Source organism: Balaenoptera physalus (genome assembly GCF_965194825.1).
Source record: "Balaenoptera physalus genome assembly, chromosome: 1".
In the NCBI taxonomy this organism is placed as follows: domain Eukaryota; kingdom Metazoa; phylum Chordata; class Mammalia; order Artiodactyla; family Balaenopteridae; genus Balaenoptera; species Balaenoptera physalus.
In genome coordinates, this window is record NC_138882.1 from 25,450,311 (window position 1) to 25,476,724 (window position 26,414).

Genomic DNA, 26,414 nt, shown 5'->3' on the forward strand with positions numbered 1-26,414 from the left:
ATCATTTATTTATTCTGAGTATGATTTATTCTACTGTTGTGGTAAGAATGGAGGGAATGTATCCATTAGCTAACTGTCCTGGACCTGTGGGCGATACACTTTTTTTAATACATAACATGAAAGAAAGGATAATTTAAGTATATTCTACCTTTATGAAATTTACCATCACTCGAAACTTCATGTGTAAAAAAAATCTATGGTAGAGGCCAGAATTTTCAGATGACTATATTTTGTTCTGACTCTATGCTGCAATTTTAGACTAATGTGCTATTCTTGAACAAAAGATTATTTTGGATTTAATAGAATAAAATTTGAGAGTGAATTTTACAAATAAGGGGATAAGTAAATAACAGAATATTAATTAGTACTATTAATTCCACTTTAAGGACAAGTCAGATAGAAACAAAGCTGTATTAAAATTGCATCACTGCACACAAGGCCTAAAATCATCAATTCATTTTCAAATATTCATAGTTTTTTTCTGGTCATCACTTAAAAAAAAAAGGGGGTAGGTAGGAAACTAAACGTGTAACTTCTCTCCAGATACTTTTGGACCAAATTAGAAATCACTCTAGTGGGACTATATTATTCAGTCTTACCATTCTGTTATGATGTTAGACGCTTTAACTTTATTCAGCTCTTCTTGGATGGCCTGCTTAGCTCTTATTTCTGCATCCAGAGCTGACTGCAACTCCAGTCTAGCTGACATATCCAGTTTTGCAAAACGACGCATTTTCCAGGGCATATCCTATGAAATAATATGACTGAGTTTTTAGCTCCATTCGATTTTATTTTTAACATTTAAATTTAGTAATATAAGTGAATTTGGAAACTACTTAAAAGAACTATCTTTCCCTAATTAAAGGATTAAAGAGAACTATTACTTGTGAAAATATATTATTTTTCATTAAATTCAGAAATAACTGTAGACTCACATTATAAATGCATTTATTTTTTATGGTTATTACCATTAATGGCTAGCCACACAAATTATAGTTAAGCAGCTATGTATTATAATTTCCTAAACTGGAAAAACGTTGAATGATTTCTCATGAAAATCTTTACAGTAGGCAAAGCCTAGACAAACTGATGTAAGTACTCAGATTTATTACAGTGTTTTCTGAGCCTTCCCACCGACTAATATAATAAGCCTGCTTGCTAAATGGCAGAGCTTACTGTTGCTCGGGTACCCAAGCTGGAGTTTCTTAAAGCTTCCAATTCTTCAGTCATTTTAGAAGCTAAGGCCTGAAGATATCCTCGTGCATCCTTTTCATCACTGACCCTAGAATATATGCAAATAAAGACAGAGATCAAGTACCAAAGTAAAATAGAAAACTTCAGTGAGATATATATTATTTTAAAGCATCATAAAGAAATAAGTGAAAAGTGACAGAAATTTAAAGATGTTCTTAATATCTTCTTTTAAAGGTCTACCACAGTACTACTATCTGTCAACAAGTGGGAAATGGTTTACTGAACTGTTCAGTTATTTACAGATAAAGGTGGCCACGTTTAGGAAGGTCCAAATTATACATATCTGATAAATCAGTAAAACTCACCCTTGAGCCACGGAATTAATACTCTTTTAATCTAACATTAAACATACACACACACACACATACACTCGCATGACTTCTAAAGAATATTAAGATTTCTTATTAATTAGATTCCATTCTTTATCTTATGAAAACACAATACACCCTTCTTAAAACTGAAGTACACTAAATTTAGAAAGTTTAAAGTATAACATTCTGTAAAAAAAAAAAATTCTGTGTTGTAATAAAGCTCTTTTGTTTCCTAAAATGGTCAATGATATAACAAAGAGAAAAGATTAAAGTCTACTGAAACTCAGTTTCTACACCCCACCCCCGCCCCCGCCCTGCCCCGGCAGCGCCCCAAGGCACGTGGGATCTTAGTTCCCGGACCAGGGATCAAACCAGGGCCCCCAGCAGTGGAAGCAGTGGAAGCGTGGAGTCCTAAACACTGGACAGCCAGGGAATTCCCGAAACTCAGTTTCTATTTACTATTTTAAGGCTATCTTGCTGATGTAATTATATGATTTTAGAGAGAAATGTTTTCAAATTCTATTCAATAAAATTCAGGTCATTGAATAGCCATGAGGAAAGTATATTTCAGGTAAATCAATATGTATCTGTGATGCAAGAGCAGACAAGTTTAAATCTTGAGGCTTGATTCAGCATCTGTTACAATTTAAACTCCTGAGGAGTTAAATTCATCTGTCTACCTACATATCACTCCATATCTACATCTTAAAGAGGCCCTTTTAAAGGGGTTTGATCCCTTCTTCTCTCAGATGGGAAAGTGCTTTGGAGGACAATCAAAAGAATAAAGGAGCAAATAAAATCACTGTTAAGGAGTTGCCCACTCTAGTGATAGTAACATATTCGTAGGCTCTACATACACGTATATATGTTCATAGCCTTTTAAAGTGGCTTAAGAAAATATTAAGAAAGTTTGTGTACTGGGATGCTGTTTCCTTCTAAAATTCTTTAACTTTCGACACCACAAGTGACCACAATCTTTTAATTTAATCACCTAATGTATAACATAAAGAATAAATATAGATAGGGGAAGATTGTTTTTCCTCCAAAGACATTTTTTATTTTCCTCTAAAGACACTCACAGAGTAGCAATTAAGAAAACTATACTACCATTTAACCAGGCTAATAGGCCTCAGCCAGTGCTGGTTTAGTATCTATCATAGCTCAGAGATCTTGGCTTATGCACATTTCCAGGAACCTATGAAATCCAGTGTGTTTTATTCACTTTGGAAATCAAATAACTTCATGTAAATTGCTATAATGTTGTTTGAAATATTATATAAAAAACAATACCTTCTAACTTTGCTTTTTATTTACATCTTGAATACATTCACATTCCCTTACCACTGTGGTCTTCCACTAATTCTCAACTTTTGATTAAACCTATGTCTATTTTCTTGGCTACAAAAAATTACTGATGGGAAGGGTGATGAAAAGAGAAAAAAAAAAAGACTCGGTCAACTACACGCTCATGCCACTTAAGTTCCACTAGGCCCTAGGTCTTGCACAACAATTCCTTTTCATAATCACTGTCTACTTCCAATCTAAATCTTAAAAACATCGCACTTTCCTAAGCCCCAATACCATCTCTTGCCCCTTCCTTCTAGGCCATCTGGTTAAGCTTACACTACTCATTCTCTTAACTTTTTTTTTTTTTTTAAACAGTTTTAGGAGGAGCTTCAAGATGGTGGAAGAGTAAGACGTGGAGATCACCTTCCTCCCCACAGATACATCAGAAATACATCTACATGTGAAACAACTCCTACAGAACACCTACGGAATGCTAGCAGAAGACCTCAGACCTCCCAAAAGGCAAGAAACTCCCCACGTACCTGGGTAGGGCAAAAGAAAAAACAGAGACAAAAGAATAGGGATGGGACCTGCACCAGTGGGAGGGAGCTGTGAAGGAGGAAAGGTTTCCACACACTAGGAAGCCCCTTCGCGGGCGGAGACTGCGGGTGGCGGAGGGGGAAGCTTCGGAGCCGCGGAGGAGATGCAGCAACAGGGGTGCGGAGGGCAAAGCGGAGAGATTCCCGCACAGAGGAGCAGTGCCGACCAGCACTCACCAGCCCGAGAGGCTTGTCTACTCACCCGCCGGGGCGGGCGGGGGCTGGGAGCTGAGGCTCGGGCTTCGGAGGTTGGATCCCAGGGAGAGGACTGGGGTTGGCTGCGTGAACACAGCCTGAAGGGGCTAGTGCACCATGGCTAGCCGGGAGGGAGTCCGGGAAAAGGTCTGGAGCTGCCGAACAGGCAAGAGACTTTTTCTTGCCTCTTTGTTTCCTGGTGCGTGAGGAGAGGGGATTAAGAGCGCCGCTTAAAGGAGCTCCAGAGACGGGCGCGAGCCACGGCTGTCAGCGCGGACCCCAGAGACGGGCATAGGACGCTAAGGCTGCTGCTGCTGACACCAAGAAGCCTGTGTGCAAGCACAGGTCACTATCCACACCTCCACTCCCGAGAGCCTGTGCAGCCCGCCACTGCCAGGGTCCCGTGATCCAGGGACAACTTCCCCGGGAAAACGCATGGCGCGCCTCAGGCTGGTGCAACATCACACAGGCCTCTGCCTCCACAGGCTCGCCCTGCATCCGTATCCCTCCCTTCCCCTGGCCTGAGTGAGCCAGAGCCACCGAATCAGCTGCTCCGTTAACCCCATCCTGTCTGAGCAAAAAACAGACGCACGCAGGCGACCTACACGCAGAGGCGGGTCCAATCCAAAGCTGAACACCAGGAGCTGTGCGAACAAAGAAGAGAAAGGGAAATCTCTCCCAGCAGCCTCAGGAGCAGTGGATTAAATCTCCACAATCAACTTGATGTACCCTGCATCTGTGGAATACCTGAATAGACAACGAATCATCCCAAATTGAAGAGGTGGACTTCAGGACCAACGATATATATTTTTTCCCCTTTCTCTTTTTGTGAATGTGTATGTGTATGCTTCTGTGTGTGATTCTGTCTGTATAGCTTTGCTTTAACCATTTGTCTTAGGGTTCTGTCTGTCGTTTTTTTGTTTTTTTTTAGCATAGTGTTTAGCACTTGTTATCATTGGTGGATTTGTTTTTTGGTTTGGTTGCTCTCTCCTTTCTTTTTTTTACTACCTTAAAAAATTGTTTTTAATAATTATTTTTATTTTTTATTTTAAGTATTTTATTTTATTTTACTCTATTTTATTTTATTTAATCTTCTTCTTTCTTTCTTTTTTTTCTCCCTTTTACTCTGAGCCATGTGGAAGACAGGCTCTTGGTGCTCCAGCCAGGCGTCAGGGCTGTGCCTTTGAGGTGGGAGAGCCAAGTTCAGGACACTGGTCCACAAGAGACCTCCCTGCTCCATGTAATATCAAACGGTGAAAATCTCCCAAAGATCTCCATCTCAACGCCAAAACCCAGCTCCACTCAACGACCAGCAAGCTACAGTGCTGGACACCCTATGACAAACAACTAGCAGGCCAGAAACACAACCCCATCCACTAGCAGAGAGGCTGCCTAAAATCATAATAAGGCCACAGACACCCCAAAACACACCACCAGACGTGGACCTGCCCACCAGAAAGACAAGATCCAGCCTCATCCAACAGAACACAGGCACTAGTCCCCTCCACCAGGAAGCCTACACAACCCACAGAACCAACCTTAGCCACTGGGGACAGACACCAAAAACAAGGGGAACTACGAACCTGCAGCCTGTGAAAAGGAGACCCCAAACACAGTAAGTTAAGCAAAATGAGAAGACAGAGAAACACACAGCAGATGAAGGAGCAAGGCAAAAAACCACCAGACCTAACAAATGAAGAGGAAATAGGCAGTCTACCTGAAAAAGAATTCAGAATAATGATAGTAAAGATGATCCAAAATCTTGGAAATAGAATGGAGAAAATACAAGAAACGTTTAACAAGGACCTAAAAGAACTAAAGAACAAAAAAACAGTGATGAACAACACAATAAATGAAATTAAAAATTCTCTAGAAGGGATCAATAGCAGAATAACTGAGGCAGAAGAACGGTAAGTGACCTGGAAGATAAAATAGTGGAAATAACTACTGCAGAGCAGAATAAAGAAAAAAGAATGAAGAGAATTGAGGACAGTCTCAGAGACCTCTGGGACAACATTAAATGCACCAACATTCGAATTATAGGGGTCACAGAAGAAGAAGAGAAAAAAAAAGGGACTGTGAAAATATTTGAAAAGATTATAGTTGAAAACGTCCCTAATATGGGAAAGGAAATAGTTAATCAAGTCCAGGAAGCACAGACAGTCCCATACAGGATAAATCCAAGGAGAAACACGCCAAGACACATATTAATCAAACTATCAAAAATTAAATACACAGAAAAAATATTAAAAGCAGCAAGGGAAAAACAACAAATAACACATAAGGGAATCCCCATAACGTTAACAGCTGATCTTTCAGCAGAAACTCTGCAAGCCAGAAGGGAGTGGCAGGACATAATTAAAGTGATGAAGGAGAAAAACCTACAACCAAGATTACTCTACACAGCAAGGATCTCATTCAGATTTGACAGAGAAATTAAAAGCTTTACAGACAAGCAAAAGCTAAGAGAATTCAGCACCACCAAACGCTAAAGGAATTTCTCTATGCAGGAAACAGAAGAGAAGGAAAAGACCTACAATAACAAACCCAAAACAATTAAGAAAATGGTAATAGGAACATACATATCGATAATTACCTTAAATGTAAATGGATTAAATGCTCCAACCAAAAGACATAGACTGGCTGAATGGATACAAAAACAAGACCCGTATATATGCTGTCTACAAGAGACCCACTTCAGACCTAGGGACACATACAGACTGAAAGTGAGGGGATGGAAAAAGACATTCCATGCAAATGGAAATCAAAAGAAAGCTGGAGTAGCAATTCTCATATCAGACAAAATAGATTTTAAAACAAAGACTATTACAAGAGACAAAGAAGGACACTACATAATGATCAAGGGATCAATCCAAGAAGAAGATATAACAATTGTAAATATTTATGCACCCAACACAGCAGCACCTCAATACATAATGCAACTACTAACAGCCATAAAAGGGGAAATCGAGAGTAACACAATCATAGTAGGGGACTTTAACACCCCACTTTCACCAATGGACAGATCATCCAAAATGAAAATAAATAAGGAAACACAAGCTTTAAATGATACATTAAACGAGATGGACTTAATTGATATTTATAGGACATTCCATCCAAAACCAACAGAATACACATTCTTCTCAAGCGCTCATGGAACATTCTCCAGGATAGATCATATCTTGGGTCACAAACCAAGCCTTGGTAAATTTAAGAAAATTGAAATCGTATCAAGTATCTTTTCCAACCACAATGCTATGAGACTAGATATCAATTACAGGAAAAAATCTGTACAAAATACAAACACATGGAGGCTAAACAATACACTACTTATTAACCAAGAGATCACTGAAGAAATCAAAGAGGAAATGAAAAAATACCTAAAAACAAATGACAATGAAAACTCGATGACCCAAAACCTATGGGATGCAGCAAAAGCAGTTCTAAGAGGGAAGTTTATAGAAATACAATCCTACCTTAAGAAACAAGAAACACTTCAAACAAACATCCTAACCTTACACCTAAAGCAATTAGAGAAAGAAGAACAAAAAACCCCCCAAAGTTAGCAGAAGGAAAGAAATCATAAAGATCAGATCAGAAATAAATGAAAAAGAAATGAAGGAAACGATAGCAAAGATCGATAAAACTAAAAGCTGGTTCTTCGAGAAGATAAACAAAATTGATAAACCATTAGCCAGACTCATCAAGAGAAAAAGGGAGAAGACTCACGTCAACAGAATTAGAAATGAAAAAGGAGAAGTAACAACTGACACTGCAGAAATACAAAGGATCATGAGAGATTACTACAAGTGACTATATGCAAATAAAATGGACAACCTGGAAGAAATGGACACATTCTTAGAAATGCACAACCTTTGGAGACTGAACCAGGAAGAAATAGAAAATATAAACAGACTAATCACAAGCACTGAAATTGAAACTGTGATTAAAAACCTTCCAACAAACAAAAGCCCAGGACCAGATGGCTTCACAGGAGAATTCTATCAAATTTTTAGAGAAGAGCTAACACCTATCCTTCTCAAACTCTTCCAAAATATAGCAGAGGGAGGAACACTCCCAAACTCATTCTACGAGGCCACCATCACCCTGATACCAAAACCAGACAAAGATGTCACAAAGAAAGAAAACTACAGACCAATATCACTGATGAATATAGATGCAAAAATCTCAACAAAATACTAGCAAACAGAATCCAACAGCACATTAAAAGGATCATACACCATGATCAAGTGGGGTTTATCCCAGGAATGCAAGGATTCTTCAATATAAGCAAATCAATCAATGTGCTACACCATATTAACAAACTGAAGGAGAAAAACCATATGATCATCTCAATAGATGCAGAGAAAGCTTTCAACAAAATTCAACACACATTTATGATAAAAACCCTCCAGAAAGTAGGCATAGAGGGAACTTTCCTCAACATAATAAAGGCCATATATGACAAACCCACAGCCAACATCGTTCTCAATGGTGAAAAACTGAAACCATTTCCACTAAGATCAGGAAGAAGACAAGGTTGCCCACTGTCACCACTATTATTCAACAGAATTTTGGAAGTTTTAGCCACAGCAATCAGAGAAGAAAAAAAAATAAAAGGAATCCAAATTGGAAAAGAAGTAAAGCTGTCACTGTTTGCAGATGACATGATACTATACATTGAGAATCCTAAAGATGCTACCAGAAGACTACTAGAGCTAATCAATGAATTTGGTAAAGTAGCAGGATACAAAATTAATGCACAGAAATCTCTTGAATTCCTATACACTAATGATGAAAAATCTGAAAGAGAAATTAAGGAAACACTCCCATTTACGATTGCAACAAAAAGAATAAAATACCTAGGAATAAACCTACCTAAGGAGACAAAAGACCTGTATGCAGAAAATTATAAGACACTGATGAAAGAAATTAAATATGATATAAATAGATGGAGAGATATACCATGTTCTTGGATTGGAAGAATCAACATTGTGAAAATGACTATACTACCCAAAGCAATCTACACATCCAATGCAAGCCCTATCAAACTACCACTGGCATTTTTCACAGAACTAGAACAAAAAATTTCACAATTTGTATGGAAACACAAAAGACCCCGAATAGCCAAAGCAATCTTGAGAAAGAAAAACGGAGCTGGAGGAATCAGGCTCCCTGACTGCAGACTATACTACAAAGCTACAGTAATCAAGACAGTGTGGTACTGGCACAAAAACAGAAATATAGATAAATGGAACAGGATAGAAAGCCCAGAGATAAACCCACACACGTATGGTCACCTTATCTTTGATAAAGGAGGAAAGAATATACAGTGGAGAAAAGACAGCCTCTTCAGTAAGTGCTGATGGGAAAAATGGACAGCTACATGTAAAAGAATGAAATTAGAACACTCCCTAACACCATTCAAAAAAATACACTCAAAATGGATTAAAGACCTAAATGTAAGGCCAGACACTATCAAACTCTTAGAGGAAAACATAGGCAGAACACTCTATGCCATAAATCACAGCAAGATCCTTTGGACCCACCTCCTAGAGAAATGGAAATAAAAACAAAAATAAACAAATGGGACCTAATGAAACTTAAAAGCTTTTGCACAGCAAAGGAAACCATAAACAAGACAAAAAGACAACCCTCAGAATGGGAGAAAATATTTGCAAATGAAGCAACTGACAAAGGATTAATCTCCAAAATTTACAAGCAGCTCATGCAGCTCAATATCAAAAAAACCACCCAATCCAAAAATAGGCAGAAGACTTAAATAGACATTTCTCCAAAGAAGATATACAGATTACCAACAAACACATGAAAGAATGCTCAACATCATTAATCATTAGAGAAATGCAAATCAAAACTACAGTGCGATATAATCTCACACCAGTCAGAATGGCCATCATCAAAAAATCTACGAACAATAAATGCTGGAGAGGGTGTGGAGAAAAGGGAACCCTCTTGCACTGTTGGTGGGAAGGTAAACTGATACAGCCACTATGGAGAACAGTATGGAGGTTCCTTATAAAACTAAAAATAGAACTACCATACGACCCAGCAATCCCACTACTGGGCATATACCCTGAGAAAACCATAATTCAAAAAGAGTCATGCACCAAAATGTTCATCGCAGCTCTATTTACAATAGTCAGGACATGGAAGCAACCTAAGTGTCCATCAACAGATGAATGGATAAAGAAGATGTGGCACATATATACAATGGAATATTACTCAGCCATAAAAAGAAACGAAATTGAGTTATTTGTAGTGAGGTGGATGGACCTAGAGTCTGTCATATGGAGTGAAGTAAGTCAGACAGAGAAGAACAAATACCATATGCTAACACATATATATTGAATCTAAAAAAAAAAAAAAAAAGGTCATGAAGAACCTAGGGGCAAGATGGGAATAAAGACACAGACCTACTAGAGAATGGAGTTGAGGATACGGGGAGGGGGAAGGTTAAGCTGGGATAAAGTTAGAGAGTGGCATGGACATATATACACTACCAAAAGTTAAATAGATGGCTAGTGGGAAGCAGCCGCATAGCACAGGGAGATCAGCTCGGTGCTTTGTGTCTACCTAGAGGGGTGGGATAGGGAGGGTGGGAGGGAGGGAGACGCAAGAGGGAAGAGATATGGGGACATATGTAAATGTATAACTGATTCACTTTGTTATAAAGCAGAAACTAACACACCATTGTAAAGCAATTATACTCCAATAAAGACGTTTTAAAAAAAGAACAGTTTTAGAGGCAAGTCTCTCATCTTTTCTTTGGCTAAGTCAAAATAATCAAGAAATATTTACTAAATAATGATTATTATGTATGTATATTAGGAAGATTGAAGAAGACATATAAGACATGGTCCTTAAAAAGTGTGGAAGTCAGCACAGACTTAGCGAACTTATGGTTACCACGGGAGAAGGGTCGGGGGAGGGATAGATTGGGAGTTTGGGACACTGCTATAATTAAAATAGATAACCAACAAGGACCTACTGTATAGCACAGGGAACTCTGCTCAATATTCTGTAATAACCTAAATGGGAAAAGAATTTGAAAAAGAATAGATACACATATATGTATAACTGAATCACTTTGCTGTACACTTGAGACTAACACAACATTGTTAATCAACTATACTCCAACATAAAATGAAAATTAAAAAAAAAGTTTGGGAGTCAGGACACATACAGTAGAGTGATTAAGAATTGATTCTTGAGTCATATAGAACTAGGTTCAAATCCTAGCTCATTGTTTAGCAGTTGTGTGTCTTTGGATAAGTCATTTACCCCCTCTAACTCTCTGTTATCTCAGTTATAAGATGGGAATAATAATAATACCTACCTCATAGGACTGTTGTGATAACTAAATGAGAAAACATGTGAATTTTCAGCCTAATGCCTACAACATACTATTTTTTAATCACTGTAAACTATTACTACACAGGAATGAAAATTAATGAATGAGGAGTGTTTCAAATAATGTGAATGAATTTAAACAAAAGAAAATAAAAGTTTCACTATTGAAACACTTTCCTGATTATTAAAACATTTTCCTGGTTGTCTTACACAGCTGTTTCCTCTATCTTCTACTATTATCACCCTCACCATTATCCTTTCTATTATAAAACCCAACAACTTCAATGGCCTTACTTACTAGAAATTAAATTCCCAAATTTATATTTCAAATCCTAACCTTTAAGTCATCTTTTCTAAAGCATATTGGAAATCTCCACTCAGATATCTCAGAATGATCTCAGACTCACCAACAAACAAAAGAACAACTAAAACTGATTATATCATCCTCCCTAAAGCTGGTTCCTTCTCCTGACTTTTCTTACTTCAATGATATCACCATTTTCTTCATCTCTCCAACACAGAGTTTCAGAAATACTAATTCCTCCTCATCTCTTGCCCTTCATTTATAATTAATTAAGTCCTATAGATCCTTCTTCCATAATGTCTTCTCCATTTGTTCAGCTTCCCCCAAATTTCCTTCTATTTCATGCTGAACACCACTATGAAGAGTTACCTTCCTAATGCATCACCTCAATCAATTCCATAATCCTTTGCAGAAAAGCCTTCTCCTTCTTCTTATAAATAAATGAAGTTCTGATTCTTCCCCAGTATTCATGTTAATTGTGCTGCAATAACTTTATTGGTCTTATTTCCTACTATTCTTTTATAGGAATAGTAGCACCCTTTATTGAACTCAGTGTTTTCAGAAAATGCATTATAGTTCCACTGATTACGCCCAACTTTCTCTAGCACCCAGTCTGAAGTAATTCTCCTCTATACTCATATAGAAAAATCAGTATTTGTACAATACATAAGACAATTTACATTTAAGTCTTGTTACTTATATCCAGCTCTGATCACATTAGTTTTTAAACTTTTAAATGTTACACTATAAGCTAGTACTTGAAGGCAAAGTACTCTATTTTACAGACCTTTCTATCTCCTATTATACCAGAAGAATGCATTATATGTGAGGAGATACATCTAAAAAATGAATCTTATGGACCAGCCTATTACTTCAACCTCTTTTTGTAGTACCATTTCAAAGAGAAAGAGTGAAGTCTTCTGATGAGTCAATTGTGAGAAGAAAGGTCCCTGTTCCAATATTGTGTGAGCAACAAGGTCTCCTTGACCTAAAAGGTTTTCTTTCACATGAAAGAGGTATTTCATAGGAAAAGGCAGAGGGAGTAGAGTAACAAGGCCATTAGAAATGCATTCAAATGAAGTCTTATATACAGCAGTGTTTGTTTTATTTTAAAACTGTTAATTTGGCCAACGGAAACATTTAAAACACTGCATATCACAAGCTTCCAAAACCTTGTTTTGGCATTACTTCATTTTTTAATACACCAGATTAAAAAACCAGGAATAGCCTGAGACTTCTGACCTTTATAAGCTTGCACAGAATATCTCAGAGATATAACTTTCAAATAGGTGAGAACTCTGAGAACAGTGAGTATATCTTTTACTTTTAGCCTATTAGTTATTTAATAATTCATTATCTAATATATTAGTCCATTTCTAAATAATAGCTTTAATGCAAAGTGAATTCATTGTATTCCTGATTTCTTCTGCATATTTCACTTGAATGTGAAATGTGTAAAAAGAGTGCTTTGTAGTATCACACAAAAATTTTCATCTTCATCCTTTCTACTAAGCCTTTCCAGATAGTCCATATTTAAAGCTTCTTTACTAGAACCACTTCCCATTCCATCTGAACCCATCATGCAATCACTTGAAAAGATCAGTGGTCTAGGATCTCAGGCTTTGGCCAAATCAGTTTTGTCTTCTGTAAAGTCATTTTCTTTAACATCTTATTACAAATTTGATTACATAATAATGGAGTTACAAATGAAAAGTCATAATGTTTGATATTATAAGCACGGCTAAAGATTAAAATGATTTTGCTTCGGAAATGTAGAGTTTATGACAAGGATCTCAATTAAATATTAATGAACCATTAACTGTACTATTTGGAACACAACCATATTTCCACAATTTGGGCATTTTCCTTCAGATATGCACTCAACAGTCACATTCATAAGCTAAAGCTGAGTTAACATAAGAGCTCTATAGTTAAGTCAATATCAAAATACTTGAGTCATTTGGGTAAGATTACTTAAAAAGGCAGTGTTTATTCACTTATGATTTCATTTAAGAAGGAGGGTATCAAGCTGGTATAAGTAGGAAAAAATGCTTAGAGAACAAAAATAAGAGCATGATAAACTAACATTCTCACCAAATTATTGGTCTATAGATATTTGAAGAAACCAGTAGTTGTTTATAAAATAAAACATCAATAACGTGCTAAAAAAGAGTCAGAAAGTTAAAAAAGTAAATATAAAAAGTTAGGCTATTTGCATTAGAAAATAAAGTCCCTGTTGGATTCTACTTTCTTCAAGTATTATAAAAATATACAAATTTTTACAAATACCAGAACAATCATTTGAGTTAATTAATATGAAAGTTACTAAGGCAATTATCCCAAATTAAATCCTAGGGGCTTAAAGAACAGTTGATAAAACTAAACTGTAACCATTTAATGTTTTAAAAATGCCGTGTGTGAATTAGTCTGTTATAATTATGAAAAAGGTGAAAGCACATCTTCAGCTTGTAAAATATTCTCCAGGCTTTCTGTTTCTTCAAGTAATCACAAATACAGCAATTTTGATCTTAGAAAGGAACATCCATAGCTAGTGAATGAGTTTCTTCAGTTCTTTAAGGACCAACTGCCTTAGGAGACAATAACATTTTCTTTTCTTAGAAAGAAATATCAGCTTCCAATGAAACTGTGTAAAAGCTGATATGGAATATTTGATGGAGTTAGAGAAAAGAGGAAAATAACAGACAACATAGAAGAAGCACAGACCAGTAATAAATATTCCTCCTGGAATTCATACCAACTTGACTATATGGCCAAAAATTACCCACAAAAACAGATTTAAGAGAGTACTCACCACTGAATTATTTCTGTGATTTGAGCTTCCCAGTGTGCAACTGATTCCTTCTTGTCTGCTAGATCTTTTACCTCTTCTTCTAACTGCTGGTTGCATGTACTTAAGTTCTCATACAAAGTGGTAAGCTGAAAGGCAGTTTTAAGGTACTTAAAGACGTGTGACTTTTAGGAACAGGAATTCAAGGTGCTCAGATGCCTCTTGTTAAATCTGATAACTCAAAAGTGCTTGTCTTTCTGATTTCTTATTATTATGCACCCTCTGGTCACTGAATTTGGAAACATCAAGTACTCTGAATTCTCCTTCTGCCTTTGCTTTTCCCATACTCCCTATGTTGAACTGGTTCCGTCCGTGAACATTCTCCATTTGCCTGAAGAACTCCCCAGTTCTGTTGGTAACAACATCTCTCATTTTTTTGTCTGAAAATATCTCTATGTCATCCTCTTTTAAAAAAAAATTATAATTTCAAGCATATACAAAAATGAACAGAAGAGTATAAGTGAATTCCCATGAGCCCATCATCACTAACTTCAACAATTATCACCTCAATGTCAATCTTATTTCATTTGTACTCCTGTCTTCTTACCCTTTCCTCCGGTATTATTCTGCAGCAAATACCAGACATCATATAATTTTATCCATATATATTTCTGTGTATATCTCTAGAAAATAAGGCTCTCTTTTTACATATAACCACAATATCATTATCATATTTAAACAAATTTAACAAGTTTCCTTACTTTATCACATAGCTAGTAATTGTTCAAATTTCCAGTTGTCTCAAAACATCAAAAGACTTAACAGTCTGTTAAATTGAATCATACCAACAAATAAACATAACTTAATGGTTGCTCTATCTTTTAAGTCTTTTTTACTTATAGGCTCCAGATTACTCCATTTGGGCTGCTGTAGTGGAATATCACAGTCTGAGTGGCTTAAACAAGAAACATTTATTTCTGACAGTTCTGGACACTGGGAAGTCCAAGATCAAGGCACCAGCAGATTCAGTGTCTGGCAAGGGCCCACTTCCTGGTTTATAGATGGTCGTGGGAGGAGGGAGCTCTGTGGGGTCTCTTTTATAAGAGCACTAATCCTATTCATGAAGGCTCTACCTTCATGACCTAATCATCTCCCAAAGGCTATACCTCCAAATAGTACTAGGTGTCAACATCTGAACTTTGGAGGGACACAAACATCTAGTACATAGCAGTTCCCCTCCAACACTTTAATTTTTCTTGTAATTTATTTGTTGAAGAAAGTATGTTGTTTGTCCTGCAGAGTTCTCTACAGTCTGAATTTTTGCCTTCATTTTTGAAAGACACTTTTTGCTGTATATAATTTTTTAGATTGGCAGTTATTTTCCTTCAGCACTTTAAAAGATGTCATTCCTTTTTATTCTGTGTTCCATTTTTTCTGTTGGAAAGACAGCTTTAAGTTTAGCTTTTGCTCCTTTGAATACAACGTGTCTTTCTTCTCTGGCTGCTTCTAGGATTTTCTTTTGTTGTTGGTTTTTAGCAATTTTTCTATAATGTGCCTAAGGGATTGAATTTCTATTTATCACCTTTAGGGTTTGTGGCACATCTTGAATTTGTGGCTAAATATTTCTCATAGGTTTTGGAAAATTATGGGCCATTAACTCTGCAAATATTGCTTCTACCACAGTCTTTCTCCTCTCCTTCTGGGAAAGCAAACATTTGTATGTCAGATCTTTTCATCATGTCCCCTATGTCTCACATCCTCTTTTTATGTACTTCTGTCCTTTTTTCTTAATATATCTTTTAAAATTTATTATTTATTTATTTATTTAATTTATTTTTGGCTGTGTCTGGTCTTAGTCGCGGTACGCGGGATCTCTGTTGTGGTGCACGGGCTCTCTAGTTGTGGCGTGAGGGTTTTGTCTTCTCTAGTTGTGACACGCAGCCTCCAGGGCACATGGGCTGTGTAGTTGTGGTGCGTGGGTTCCAGAGCACATGGGCTCTGCAGTTTGCGGCACATGGGCTCTAGTTGAGGCATGCAAGCTCAGTAGTTGTGGCATGCAGGCTTAGTTGCCCCACGGCACATGGGATCTTAGTTCCCTGACCAGGGATCGAACCAGCATCCCCTGCATTGTAAGGCAGATTCTCTACCACTGGACCACCAGGGAAGTCCCTGTATTTCTGTCCTTTTAGATCTATATCCAGACTTCAGTATGGAAAGTTTTTTATTTACCCCTTCCTTTCTTTGGTTCTTTCCAATCTACTGTTAAAATTTTCTGTTGGATATTTCATTTATTTTATTTTTCACTTCTAAAGATTTCTTTGACTGTTTTGTATAGATTCCAGTTGTCTGCTGAAATTCTTCATCATGTTTATTTTCTTGAATATGTCATACAGTTATTTTAAAGTTCAATTAAGAAAATTCCAACACTCAGAATTGTGTGGGTCTGTTTATACTGACTGCCTGGTTTTCTTCTCATTTATAATTTTCTTACTTTGTTTTTGCTGTTATACTTTTATGTCTTGGTTTTCTTTGGTTGTATCTCTTGGTATGCACTGTAATTTCTTACTGCATGCCACATATAGTATATGAAAATTTTAGAGATAATTTGAGGCTCTATATAATATCTTCCTCCAGAGACTGTTTACTTTTACTTCTGGTAGGCAATTAGACAGATCAGGGATTCAATTACTTAGAGGCTGGGTTTCAGTCACTGAGAAGGCTCATCTCTCTCTGGTTCACCCTTATTTCTAAAATGTAGCCTTTTCGATGAGTTCAATTGAAAGCTTGAATTGATTACCAAGGATCCTGCACCTTGGTGGGCACTGATATTCAGTTTTTCTCTCTAAACTTGTGATACTGTGGAGTATTGCACTCAACTTCCTGGATTCTCTGCTACAGCTTTCATATCAGCAAATGCCTCAAGAGGAAAACTGGCACTGAAGGCTGGGCTCATCTCTCTGTACTACTCCTTTCTAAAGGATCTGGGTCAGTAAAGTCTCGGCTGCCTTCTTATCTCTCCAGTGCCTTCCTGCAGATGAATACTTCCAGGCAGTATTGCTACAGTATTAAAAACAGTTTTTTTAAGTCCAGCTTTATAGCTCTTCTTGATGAGGTGGTAGGTATGATGTAACCTAATCTGTCACAGAAGCAAAAATTCTTGTTTATTTAGTTTTTAAAAGTTCATGATAAAATATTTGCATACAATTTTTATTTCATGGCTACATTTTTCTGATAAATGGTCTCAATCTGCTATTAGTTATTATTATTCCTTTCTTCCTTTCTGATATATTTGTAGAGATATTGTGTTAGTTTTCTTTTTGATTACTCAGCTTGAAGGAGACGAATTTTTCCTACAAGAATTATTTATAGGTTTGTGAAGATGAGGGGCCATGTGATGGTTAAATTTATGAGTCAACTTGATGGGGTCATAGGGTGCCTAGACATTTGGTCAAACATTCTGGTTGTGTCTTTGAAGGTGTCTCTGGGTGAGATTAACATTTGAATTGATTGACTGAATAAAGCAGATTACCTTCCTAATGTGAATGGTTCCCATTCAATCAGTTGAACGCCTGAATAGAAAAAAAGGCTGACCTTAGTAAGAGGGAACTCCTCCTGCCTGACTTGCTTTCAAGCTGGGACATTGGATTCTGTCCTTGGTCTCTTACTGAAACAGTGGCTCTTCCTGTGTCTGACATAAGAAACTATTGCTATGATTTACATCAGAGAATGTTTTGCCTATGTTCTCTTCTAGGAGACTTATGGTATCATGTCTTAATATTTAAGTCTTCAAGCCATTCTGAGTTTATTTTTGTGTATGGTGTGAGGGAGTGTTTTAACTTCATTGTTTTATATGCAGCTGTCCAGCTCTCCCAACACTACTTGCTGAAGAGACTGTCTTTTCTCCATTGTACGTTCTTGCCTCCCTTGTCGAAGATTAATTGACCATAGGTGTGTGGGTTTATTTCTGGGCTCTCTATTCTGTTCCACTGATCCATATGTCTGTTTTTGTCAGCCAATACCAAGCTGTTTTGATTACTGTAGCTTTGTAGTATTGTCTGAAGTCTGAGAGGATTATGTCTCCAGCTTTGTTCTTTTTCCTCAGGATTGCTTTGGCAATTCTGTTTTTTGTTTTTTGTTGTGGTTCCATATAAATTTTAGGAATATTTGTTCTAGTTCTGTAAAAAATGACATGGATAATTTGACAGAGAGCACATTAAATCTATAGACTGTTTTGGGTAGTATGGCCATTTTAACAATATTAATTCTTCCAATCCAAGAGCATGGGATATCTTTCCATTTCTTTGAATCATTTTCAATTTCCTTTATCAATGTTTTATAGTTCTTGGCATATAAGTCTCTCACCTCCTTGGTCAGGTTTATTCCTAAGTGTGTTTGTTTGATTTTTTATTGATGCGATCTTAAAAGGGATTGTCTTTTCACTTTCCCTTTCTGAGATTTCATTGTTAGTGTAAAGAAATGCAACTGATTTCTGTATGTTAATCTTGTATCCTGCTACCTTGCTGAATTCATTTACCAGTTCTAGTAGTTTCTGTGTGGAGTCTTTAGGGTTTCTTATATATGGTATCATGTCATCTGCATACAATGACAACTTTACCTCTTCCCTTCCAATTTGGATACCTTTTATTTCTTTTTCTTGTCTGACTGCTGTGGCTAGGATTTCTAATACTATGTTGAACAGAAGTGGTAAGAGTGGGCATCCTTGTCTTGTTCCAGATTTTAGCAGAAAGGCTTTCAGCTTTTCACCTTTGAGTATTATGTTGGCTATGGGTTTGCCATAAATAGCTTTTATATGCTGAGATATGTTCCCTCTATACCCACTTTGGAAAAAGTTTTTATCATGAATGGATGTTGAGTTTTATCAAATGCTTTTTCTGCATCTATTGAGATGATCATGTAGTTTTTGTCTTTTCTTATGTTGATGTGGTTTATCACACTGACTGATTTGCATATGTTGAACCATCCATGTAACCCTGGGATGAATCTAGCTTGATCATGGTGTATGATCCTTTTTATGGTTGTTGGATTCGGTTTCCTAATATTTTGTTGAGGATTTTTGCATCTATATTTATCAAAGATATTGGCCTGTAATTTTCTCTGCCAATAAATTGGACAAACTAGAAGAAATGTACAAGTTTTGCCAACTCCCTAATCTAAGTTCATCTGGAATTCTCCTAATGACCCAGGGTTTTTATGGTGTGTGTTTTTAACCTGTACTTCCATGGGAGATAGGCAGTTTTTGCAAAAGTCACAATGCAAAGTTTAATTTCTTCCCCTCTGCCAAAAGACAAATTACTTTATGCATTCCCCATTTAATCCTATCCTCAACCTCATGGTCTTCTTAGAAAGAAAAAGGGTCAGAGAACCTGTCACTACCAATGCACATCGCTATCTGCCTATTGAGAACAAGGAATTTACGTTTTGTACTCCAGGGTGTGCTATTTACCTCTAAAAATGTATTTTACCAGCTATTTTCTTTTCATAGGTTTATTAAGGTATAATTTACATACTATAAAATTCACTCATTATAACACTTATGGTTTGATGATTTTTAGTAAATTTAAACATTTGTGCAATAATCACCACTATCTGGTTTGGGAACACTTCCAATACCTGAGAAATTTCCCTCAAGCTGGTTTGCAGTCAATCCTGGCTTCCACCATGAGTGCTAGGCATCACTGATCTATTTTCTGTGTCTATAGTTTTGCCTTTTCTAGAAACGTAATATCAATGAAATCATACAATATATACAATATATAGTTTTTTGTATCAGGCTTTTTTCACTTATCGTATTATTGAGGTTCAACCACAGTGTTGCACATATCAGGAACTAACTCCTTTTTATAGCTGGGTAGTATTCTATTACATGGATATTAGTACACTTTATTTATCTGTTCACTACTTGATGAACATTTGTATTGTTTCCAGTTATTTGCTATTATGAATAATGATGCTATGAACATTCATATACAAGTTTCTAAAGGGACTATGTTTTTAATTCTTCTGAATTTCCAAGTTATAGGGTAAGTGTATGCTTAACTTTTTGAGAAATTTCAAAACTGTTTCCTGAAGTAGTTATACCATCTTGCACTTCTACAAGCAGTGTAGGAGTTTCAGTTCCTCCATATCCTTGCCAACAGCTGGTATGGTCACTGATTGATTAATTAACTCTTGAGCCTGTACAACAGTATGTTACTATGGTTTAACTTGCATTGTTCCTAATGACTAATGATAGTGAACATCTTTTCACGTGCTTATTTGTTATTCATATATCTTCTTTCATGAAATGTCTTTTCAATTTTTCCCCCGTTTTTTTCCATTGGGTTGTTTGTATTATTTCTTATTACTGAGTTTTAAGAGTTCTTTATACATTCCAAATATAAGTCTTTTATCAGATAAATTATTTGAAAATCTTTTCTCTTCATCTATGTAAGTCTTTTCATTTTCTTAATGTTGTCTTTAAATTTTGATGAGGTCCAATTTATAATTATTTTTCTATCAAGGGTTGTGCTTTGTGTCATATCTACAAAATCTTTGACTAACCCCAAATCACAAAGATTTTCTCCTATGCTTACCTCTTATATTTCAGTTTATGATCCACTTTGAATTAATTGTACATGCTATGAGGTAAGGATCTAAGTTAATTTTTTACACATAGATATCCAATTATTCCAGCACCATTTGTTGAAAAGATTGTCTTTTTCCCACTGAATTGCCTTGGCACTTTTGCTGCAAATCAATCAACCATAAATATGATGTCTTATTTTTGGACTCTCTACTCTGTTCCATTATGCCAATGTTACCATCTTTTGATTACTAAAGATTTACAGTAAGTTTCAAAATTCTGTAGTGTAAATCCTCCAACTTTTGTACCCCTTGCCTCCCCACCCCCGCCAAATATTTTTGCTATTGTAGATCTTCTGTATTCCCATATAAATTTAAAGATAGGCTTGCCAATTCTAACAAAAAAGCCTACCAAAATTTTGATAGTGATTTCCCCAAATCCATAGATCTATTAGGAGAGAACTGCAGTCCTAACAATATGCAGTATATCTCTCCATTTGTTTAGATATTCCTTAATTTATCTCAGTAATGTTTTGTAGTTGTCTTCCTTTGGTTAACTCTGGGAGCTCTGAAATGACTGTTTTCAACAACTGTGTCCACTTTGAAACTTTTTTTTTCTTGAGCGGATTCATCAATCTCTTCATGTTAGCATAGCCAGAAGTCTACAAGCTATTTTGGAGAATGTTTTTTGCAGATGCAGTGTCTTCACTAATTCCTACAACACATCCTTTTCTGATCACCATTGCTTTTGACTTCCAATTAATCTGTGATTGGGGTTTCAGCTGGAGATTTGCAAGAAGAGGAGGAAATACAGATTTTTGCACTGTCATGTTACAGTGGTTAAAAGGAGTCTTAAATAGATGTGTTTAGTATTTGTCAGGAAAAGTTAATCTTTTCATTCTTACTGAATAAAAGCACAGGGCTCTGGAGCCAGACTACCTGTGTTCCAATCCCATCCTGCCACTCCCTAGTTTTGAGATTAGGAGAGTAGCTTAATCTCCCTTTGCCTCAATTTCCTTATCTGTAAAATGGTAGGAACAATAGGGTATACCTCACAGAGTTATTGTGAGAATTATATGGTTTATATAAAGTAACTCAGGAGAGGGCCTGCACAAAGTAAATTCTACCTAAGTATTACTTCATTTTGCATGTTTGGGAATGAGAAGGTTTTACTATTTGTAAATTGACATATCTGGCTTATGATAATTATAAGACTACATAGGAATATGGAAAAATGCTCATGTTTTAAATGAAACAGCAGATTAGAAAATAAAATGTATATATGACTGAAATTATGTAATAATACATATACAACCAAACCTGGAAAGGAACATATAAAAGTAAAATAGTTGTTTCGTGTTGATGAAATCATAGGTAACTTTTATGTTGAATATTTTCCATATTTTGTGTAATTTTGCTTTTATGTAAAATAATTATTTAAAAACAAGACACAAATGATAATATTTTCTTACTGGAAACCATTTACTTCCACTCCTTGGCATATATGGCTAATTTTACTTGCAATAAGTTACCTTTAATAGAAACTTTGAATACAGACTTCTGAAAATATCAACAAACTTTTTTCTACTTCCTTTTTAATTTTTATTTTTGAAGTTAAAAAATCTGACTATGAGAATCTATTAGTTATATAAGTTTCAAAATTAACATACTAATTGCTTTTTGGTTTCTATATCTGAAGTTCTGTTGAGAAGGAATTCTGTTCTCTTCAAGCAGGTTCCCAATGGAACAGTTGTTGTAGCAATGGCAAAGGTATTCTTTGGTTATCCCTCTTGGGGAAAATACCCAATTCAACCAAACCAAAAAATGAGTAAATGGAAAGAAACAGTGAAGACGTGCAGTTAGGTGGACTGACAGAGAAGTAAAGCTGAATAAAAGGAGCAAAAATAGAGAAGAGGTTCAAATAGAAGAAGACCCAGACCCTCCCCTATTTCTCCAGAAATAAACATTTCCTTGTTATCATTTGTCACTGAATACTTGCCAACCATATGATTTGCTCTCAAAGTTCTGTTCACATCCTTTACCACATCTTTCAATTTAGCAAGACAAGGTAATATTCTATTTTTTATAAAATTAGGAGATAGGCTTTTATTTTTATCCTTCAGATCTCATCAAAATCAAAAGAGTATTGTTTAAAAATTATTTCTAAAGATGTATTTCTGGTAAACTTGCCAGAACTTTATGGTTAATAATGAAATGAAACCAAGGGGTGAATACAAGATTTGATCTACATTCGATTTGATTATATCACAATTCAATTTTTCTTAAACTATAATACCATCTTTTACTAGGTAATTTGCTTATAAACTCTACATGAAGTGGCCTTCTAGAGTTTAATTATATTTCTTACCTCAAGGTAACTCTTAACAGAATCTTAAAATTCTGTCTGGTAGACAGAAATGATGTTTAATTTTGTAGTCATATTGTTTAAGCCCATTAAATAACAATTATGTGACCTATTTGGATAAAGTTTAAATACTGTTAGTTTTATTTTAGTGGAAATAACTAAGAGTTATACAATAATGTTCATACAGTATTCATAGTTTAAAAAATAATTTATACTACTTACTATTTGGCCACTTTCCACAGTGTTTGTGTGCATCTGCTTTGTAATTACAAAATAAACTAACAGAGTTCTTTCTCAAGTAGTTTGCAAGCAAACAAGCAAAGTCATTTTTAAATGCTTAGAAAACTGAATAATCATTGGGAAAATAGTGACAGAAATAAAAAGAAATATAGAACACAATGGAAAATTGAGATAGAATGAATGAAAATCTCTCTTTTATGACTATTTAGCCATTGTCTTTCAATGTGTTATTGAAATGACTATTAATTGAACATAATACTTTTACTGCAGGAAAATCCTTGAACTCATTACAAAGCACAATTATCCAAACCTTATTATTTAAAAGTAAGTAAAACTATTAAAACTGCTGATTAATATTAGGATTTTTACAGCTGTTAACAACTGGGACAAGAAATGCAGAATGATGTCAGTCCAAGAAATCTGAGATACTAAATGGAAAAAGATTCTTTTAAGTATTTAAAATTTTGTTCATAAATCTAGCTGTTTTAATCTAGGTTTAACCTATGGTTCAGCTCTTTATTCAAGCTGTAGAGTTTATAGGCAGAGTTGGTTTCTTTGGCTTCTTAACTACCAATGGTATTACTTCTAGCTATTATCAGTTCTCCATCATGAATATGACATCAGAACTGTCAAAATTTCTCTAGTTTGGCTTAATTGTTCCTGTTCTTGCCAAAGACAGGCCTTAACTTAGCCATGACAAAGTAAGTGATTAATAGTAAAAGAGAGATGGAAAGTGAAATAAAGAACAGGGGCTCAAAAAATAAATGGGACAAAGAATAAGACGAGGTAAGCCAAGTCCTCTCTCCAAGAAGACTCCTGTACAGATTGGTAAAATGAAAAATTGCCTGTACACAGAAGCAATCCTTGCGTTTAGGAGGAATATTAAATAAAAAAATGTACACCAAGTATAAAATTATATCTATAATTTCTATGATAGTGCTGAACATCTAGCATGTATCAATGAATATCAATGAGATTAAATCACTCACCTTATCAAGCTCACTTGTCAGTTTTTTATTTTCTTCCATTAATAACACTTTTTCTCGTTCATACTGTTGTTTGAACTCATTTTCAAATTCTTCCCTTTCACTTTGACTAATACAATGCAAAATATAAAAGGAAAGAAAGGAATTGAATTAAAGGTAAAATAATGGTATTCCAGATTGGCTATGTATCATATGCCTTATTCTGAAAAGCCACTTATATCTCAATTGCTCCAAATCCCAAACATTTCCCTTAAAATTAGGAAGTCACAATCATTTCCTTTTAATTAATAAATAGATCTGTCTGCTTAATAATATCTATTTTGTTCTTCATTTGAAAATCTGAGGAAGACATCCTGATTATGCTCACCTTATTCAGTTGTACATATGCTAGAAAGCGTGGGAAAATGAGGAAGCTAGGGAAAAAGGAGGGTATAGGGACCACAATACAATTGCTTACACTCAGCTCTAGATTGCATAGAAAATTCAACTTACATTTCCAACAGTTCTCTCAACACACTCAGCCCATCCTTCCATTACTCCTGCCTTCCTTCTTCCCTTCTTCCCTACGTACCTACCTATCTACACATACATACATACATACAATATTATAAAACTTATTTAAAACGATAGTTCTAACGGATAGAACTGATTCACCCTTAGGGGTAAACACAGTTCTAACGAACTTTTTAAAAACCTCCAAAGGGAGGAGTCTGGGAGGCGGCGCCGCAGGGGACAGAGGGACGGACGCGCTCAAAAGGCCAGCGCGGAGGCCTCGATACTGGCGCTGCCCCGCCCGCTGCTTTTGGCCGCCGGCTGCCTGGCCGCGCTCTGCGTGACTGGCGCGGCTCAGAACACCACGCTGGCCCCGAACGTGACTACACCCTCGGCTTTACCGACTACCACCAGGACAGCCCCGGTGCCGCCGCCGCCGCCGCTCCGCCGGGCAGCACTCCAGCACCAGAAATCTGTGAAAGCCGCAACAACGGGGTTTCCTGTTTTGATGCTAATGATGCTAACACTACCTGCTTTTGGATAAAATGCAAAGGTAAAGGCTACTGTTCAGATAATTCAACAGTTCGTGATTGCAAGGTGGTGAACAGCACAGAATTCTGTCCTGCGTCCACTGCCACACCATTGCCAACCAATTCTACAGCTAAAACCACAACTCTGCCTTCCTCTTCTACAGCTTCCACAACAGCTACTACATCAGGTACAACTGACACCACTTTAACTCCGACTTCACAACCTGCGCGGAAGTCTACCTTTGATGCAGCCAGTTTCATTGGAGGAATTGTCCTTGTCTTGGGTGTGCAGGCTGTAATTTTCTTTCTCTATAAACTCTGCAAATCTAAAGAACGAAACCACCACACTCTGTAAACAGACCCGCTAAATTAACAAGACCTGTTGTGTAACTCACTGAAACCAAAATATTATCTTTCAAGATGTCCCACATGGAAGACGTTATTCTAGGATCTTTAATTTTTAAGAGGATGCATATAGGAGCACTGCCCTTGAAGAAAAATCAGTTAAATCATTTTGCTCAACGGGAATATTTAAAATATTCTGCACGAATCCTTGTGGCTGTCTTCTTTTATTTTAAATGTCTGCTGCTGTGGGATTATGTCCTCTCTTCTTGACATGCCAAATGTAACTCTGTAAGTGATGGAAAACATTGTCCTGCGCAGACAAACCTCATGACCCTTTTGGCAACTTCAATGTAGTCATTTCAAATCCTGAAAGCTGCATTATTTTCATCCTAACTCAGGATGTAGTTTAGCGACCAGAATTGAGAAGAACGTGCCAAATGAGCATCAATCAGGTGGATTTTGGGCTATCATTTCAAAAGTGGAATAAATTTATAAATTTAGTATCCTTAGAGTAGAATTTAGTGCTTGATAAGTTATTTTTTCTACATTAGAAAACAGATGCCACACAGGGAATTACATTCCAGATTTAAAGAAATCAATGGAAAGGATACAAAACATTAAAGTGTAGCAGGTTATTGTTCATACTTGTAAAGCACCTTATATCATTGAGAAAATAAAAAACAGCGCCTTAAAAGACAAAAAGACAAAAAAAAAAAAAAAGAAACAACAACAAAAACCTCTTAAGGGAGAAAGGGGAATCAGTTT

At 36.2% G+C, this 26,414-nt stretch overlaps 1 protein-coding gene and 1 pseudogene across 21 annotated transcripts in view; one reads left to right on the forward strand and one right to left on the reverse strand.

Moving 5' to 3' along the window:
• Positions 1-26,414, reverse strand: part of CDC42BPA (CDC42 binding protein kinase alpha) — a 316,154-nt gene that overhangs the window by 63,631 nt on the left and 226,109 nt on the right. For all 20 annotated transcript variants that reach the window (XR_014265738.1, XM_082469813.1, XM_082469807.1 and 17 more), the window contains 4 exons: positions 24,286-24,391; positions 14,134-14,258; positions 1,177-1,282; positions 600-748 (listed from right to left, as the gene is read on the reverse strand). Coding sequence is in view for 19 of the 20 variants with exons in the window: in XM_082469813.1 (XP_082325939.1) it covers positions 600-748; positions 1,177-1,282; positions 14,134-14,258; positions 24,286-24,391 (486 nt within the window). In the remaining variant the exon portion in view is untranslated. The remainder of the gene's footprint in view (positions 1-599; positions 749-1,176; positions 1,283-14,133; positions 14,259-24,285; positions 24,392-26,414) is intronic.
• Positions 24,941-26,385, forward strand: LOC309665115 (sialomucin core protein 24 pseudogene; annotated as a pseudogene). The gene has a single exon. The product of its transcript is annotated as a sialomucin core protein 24 pseudogene (transcript).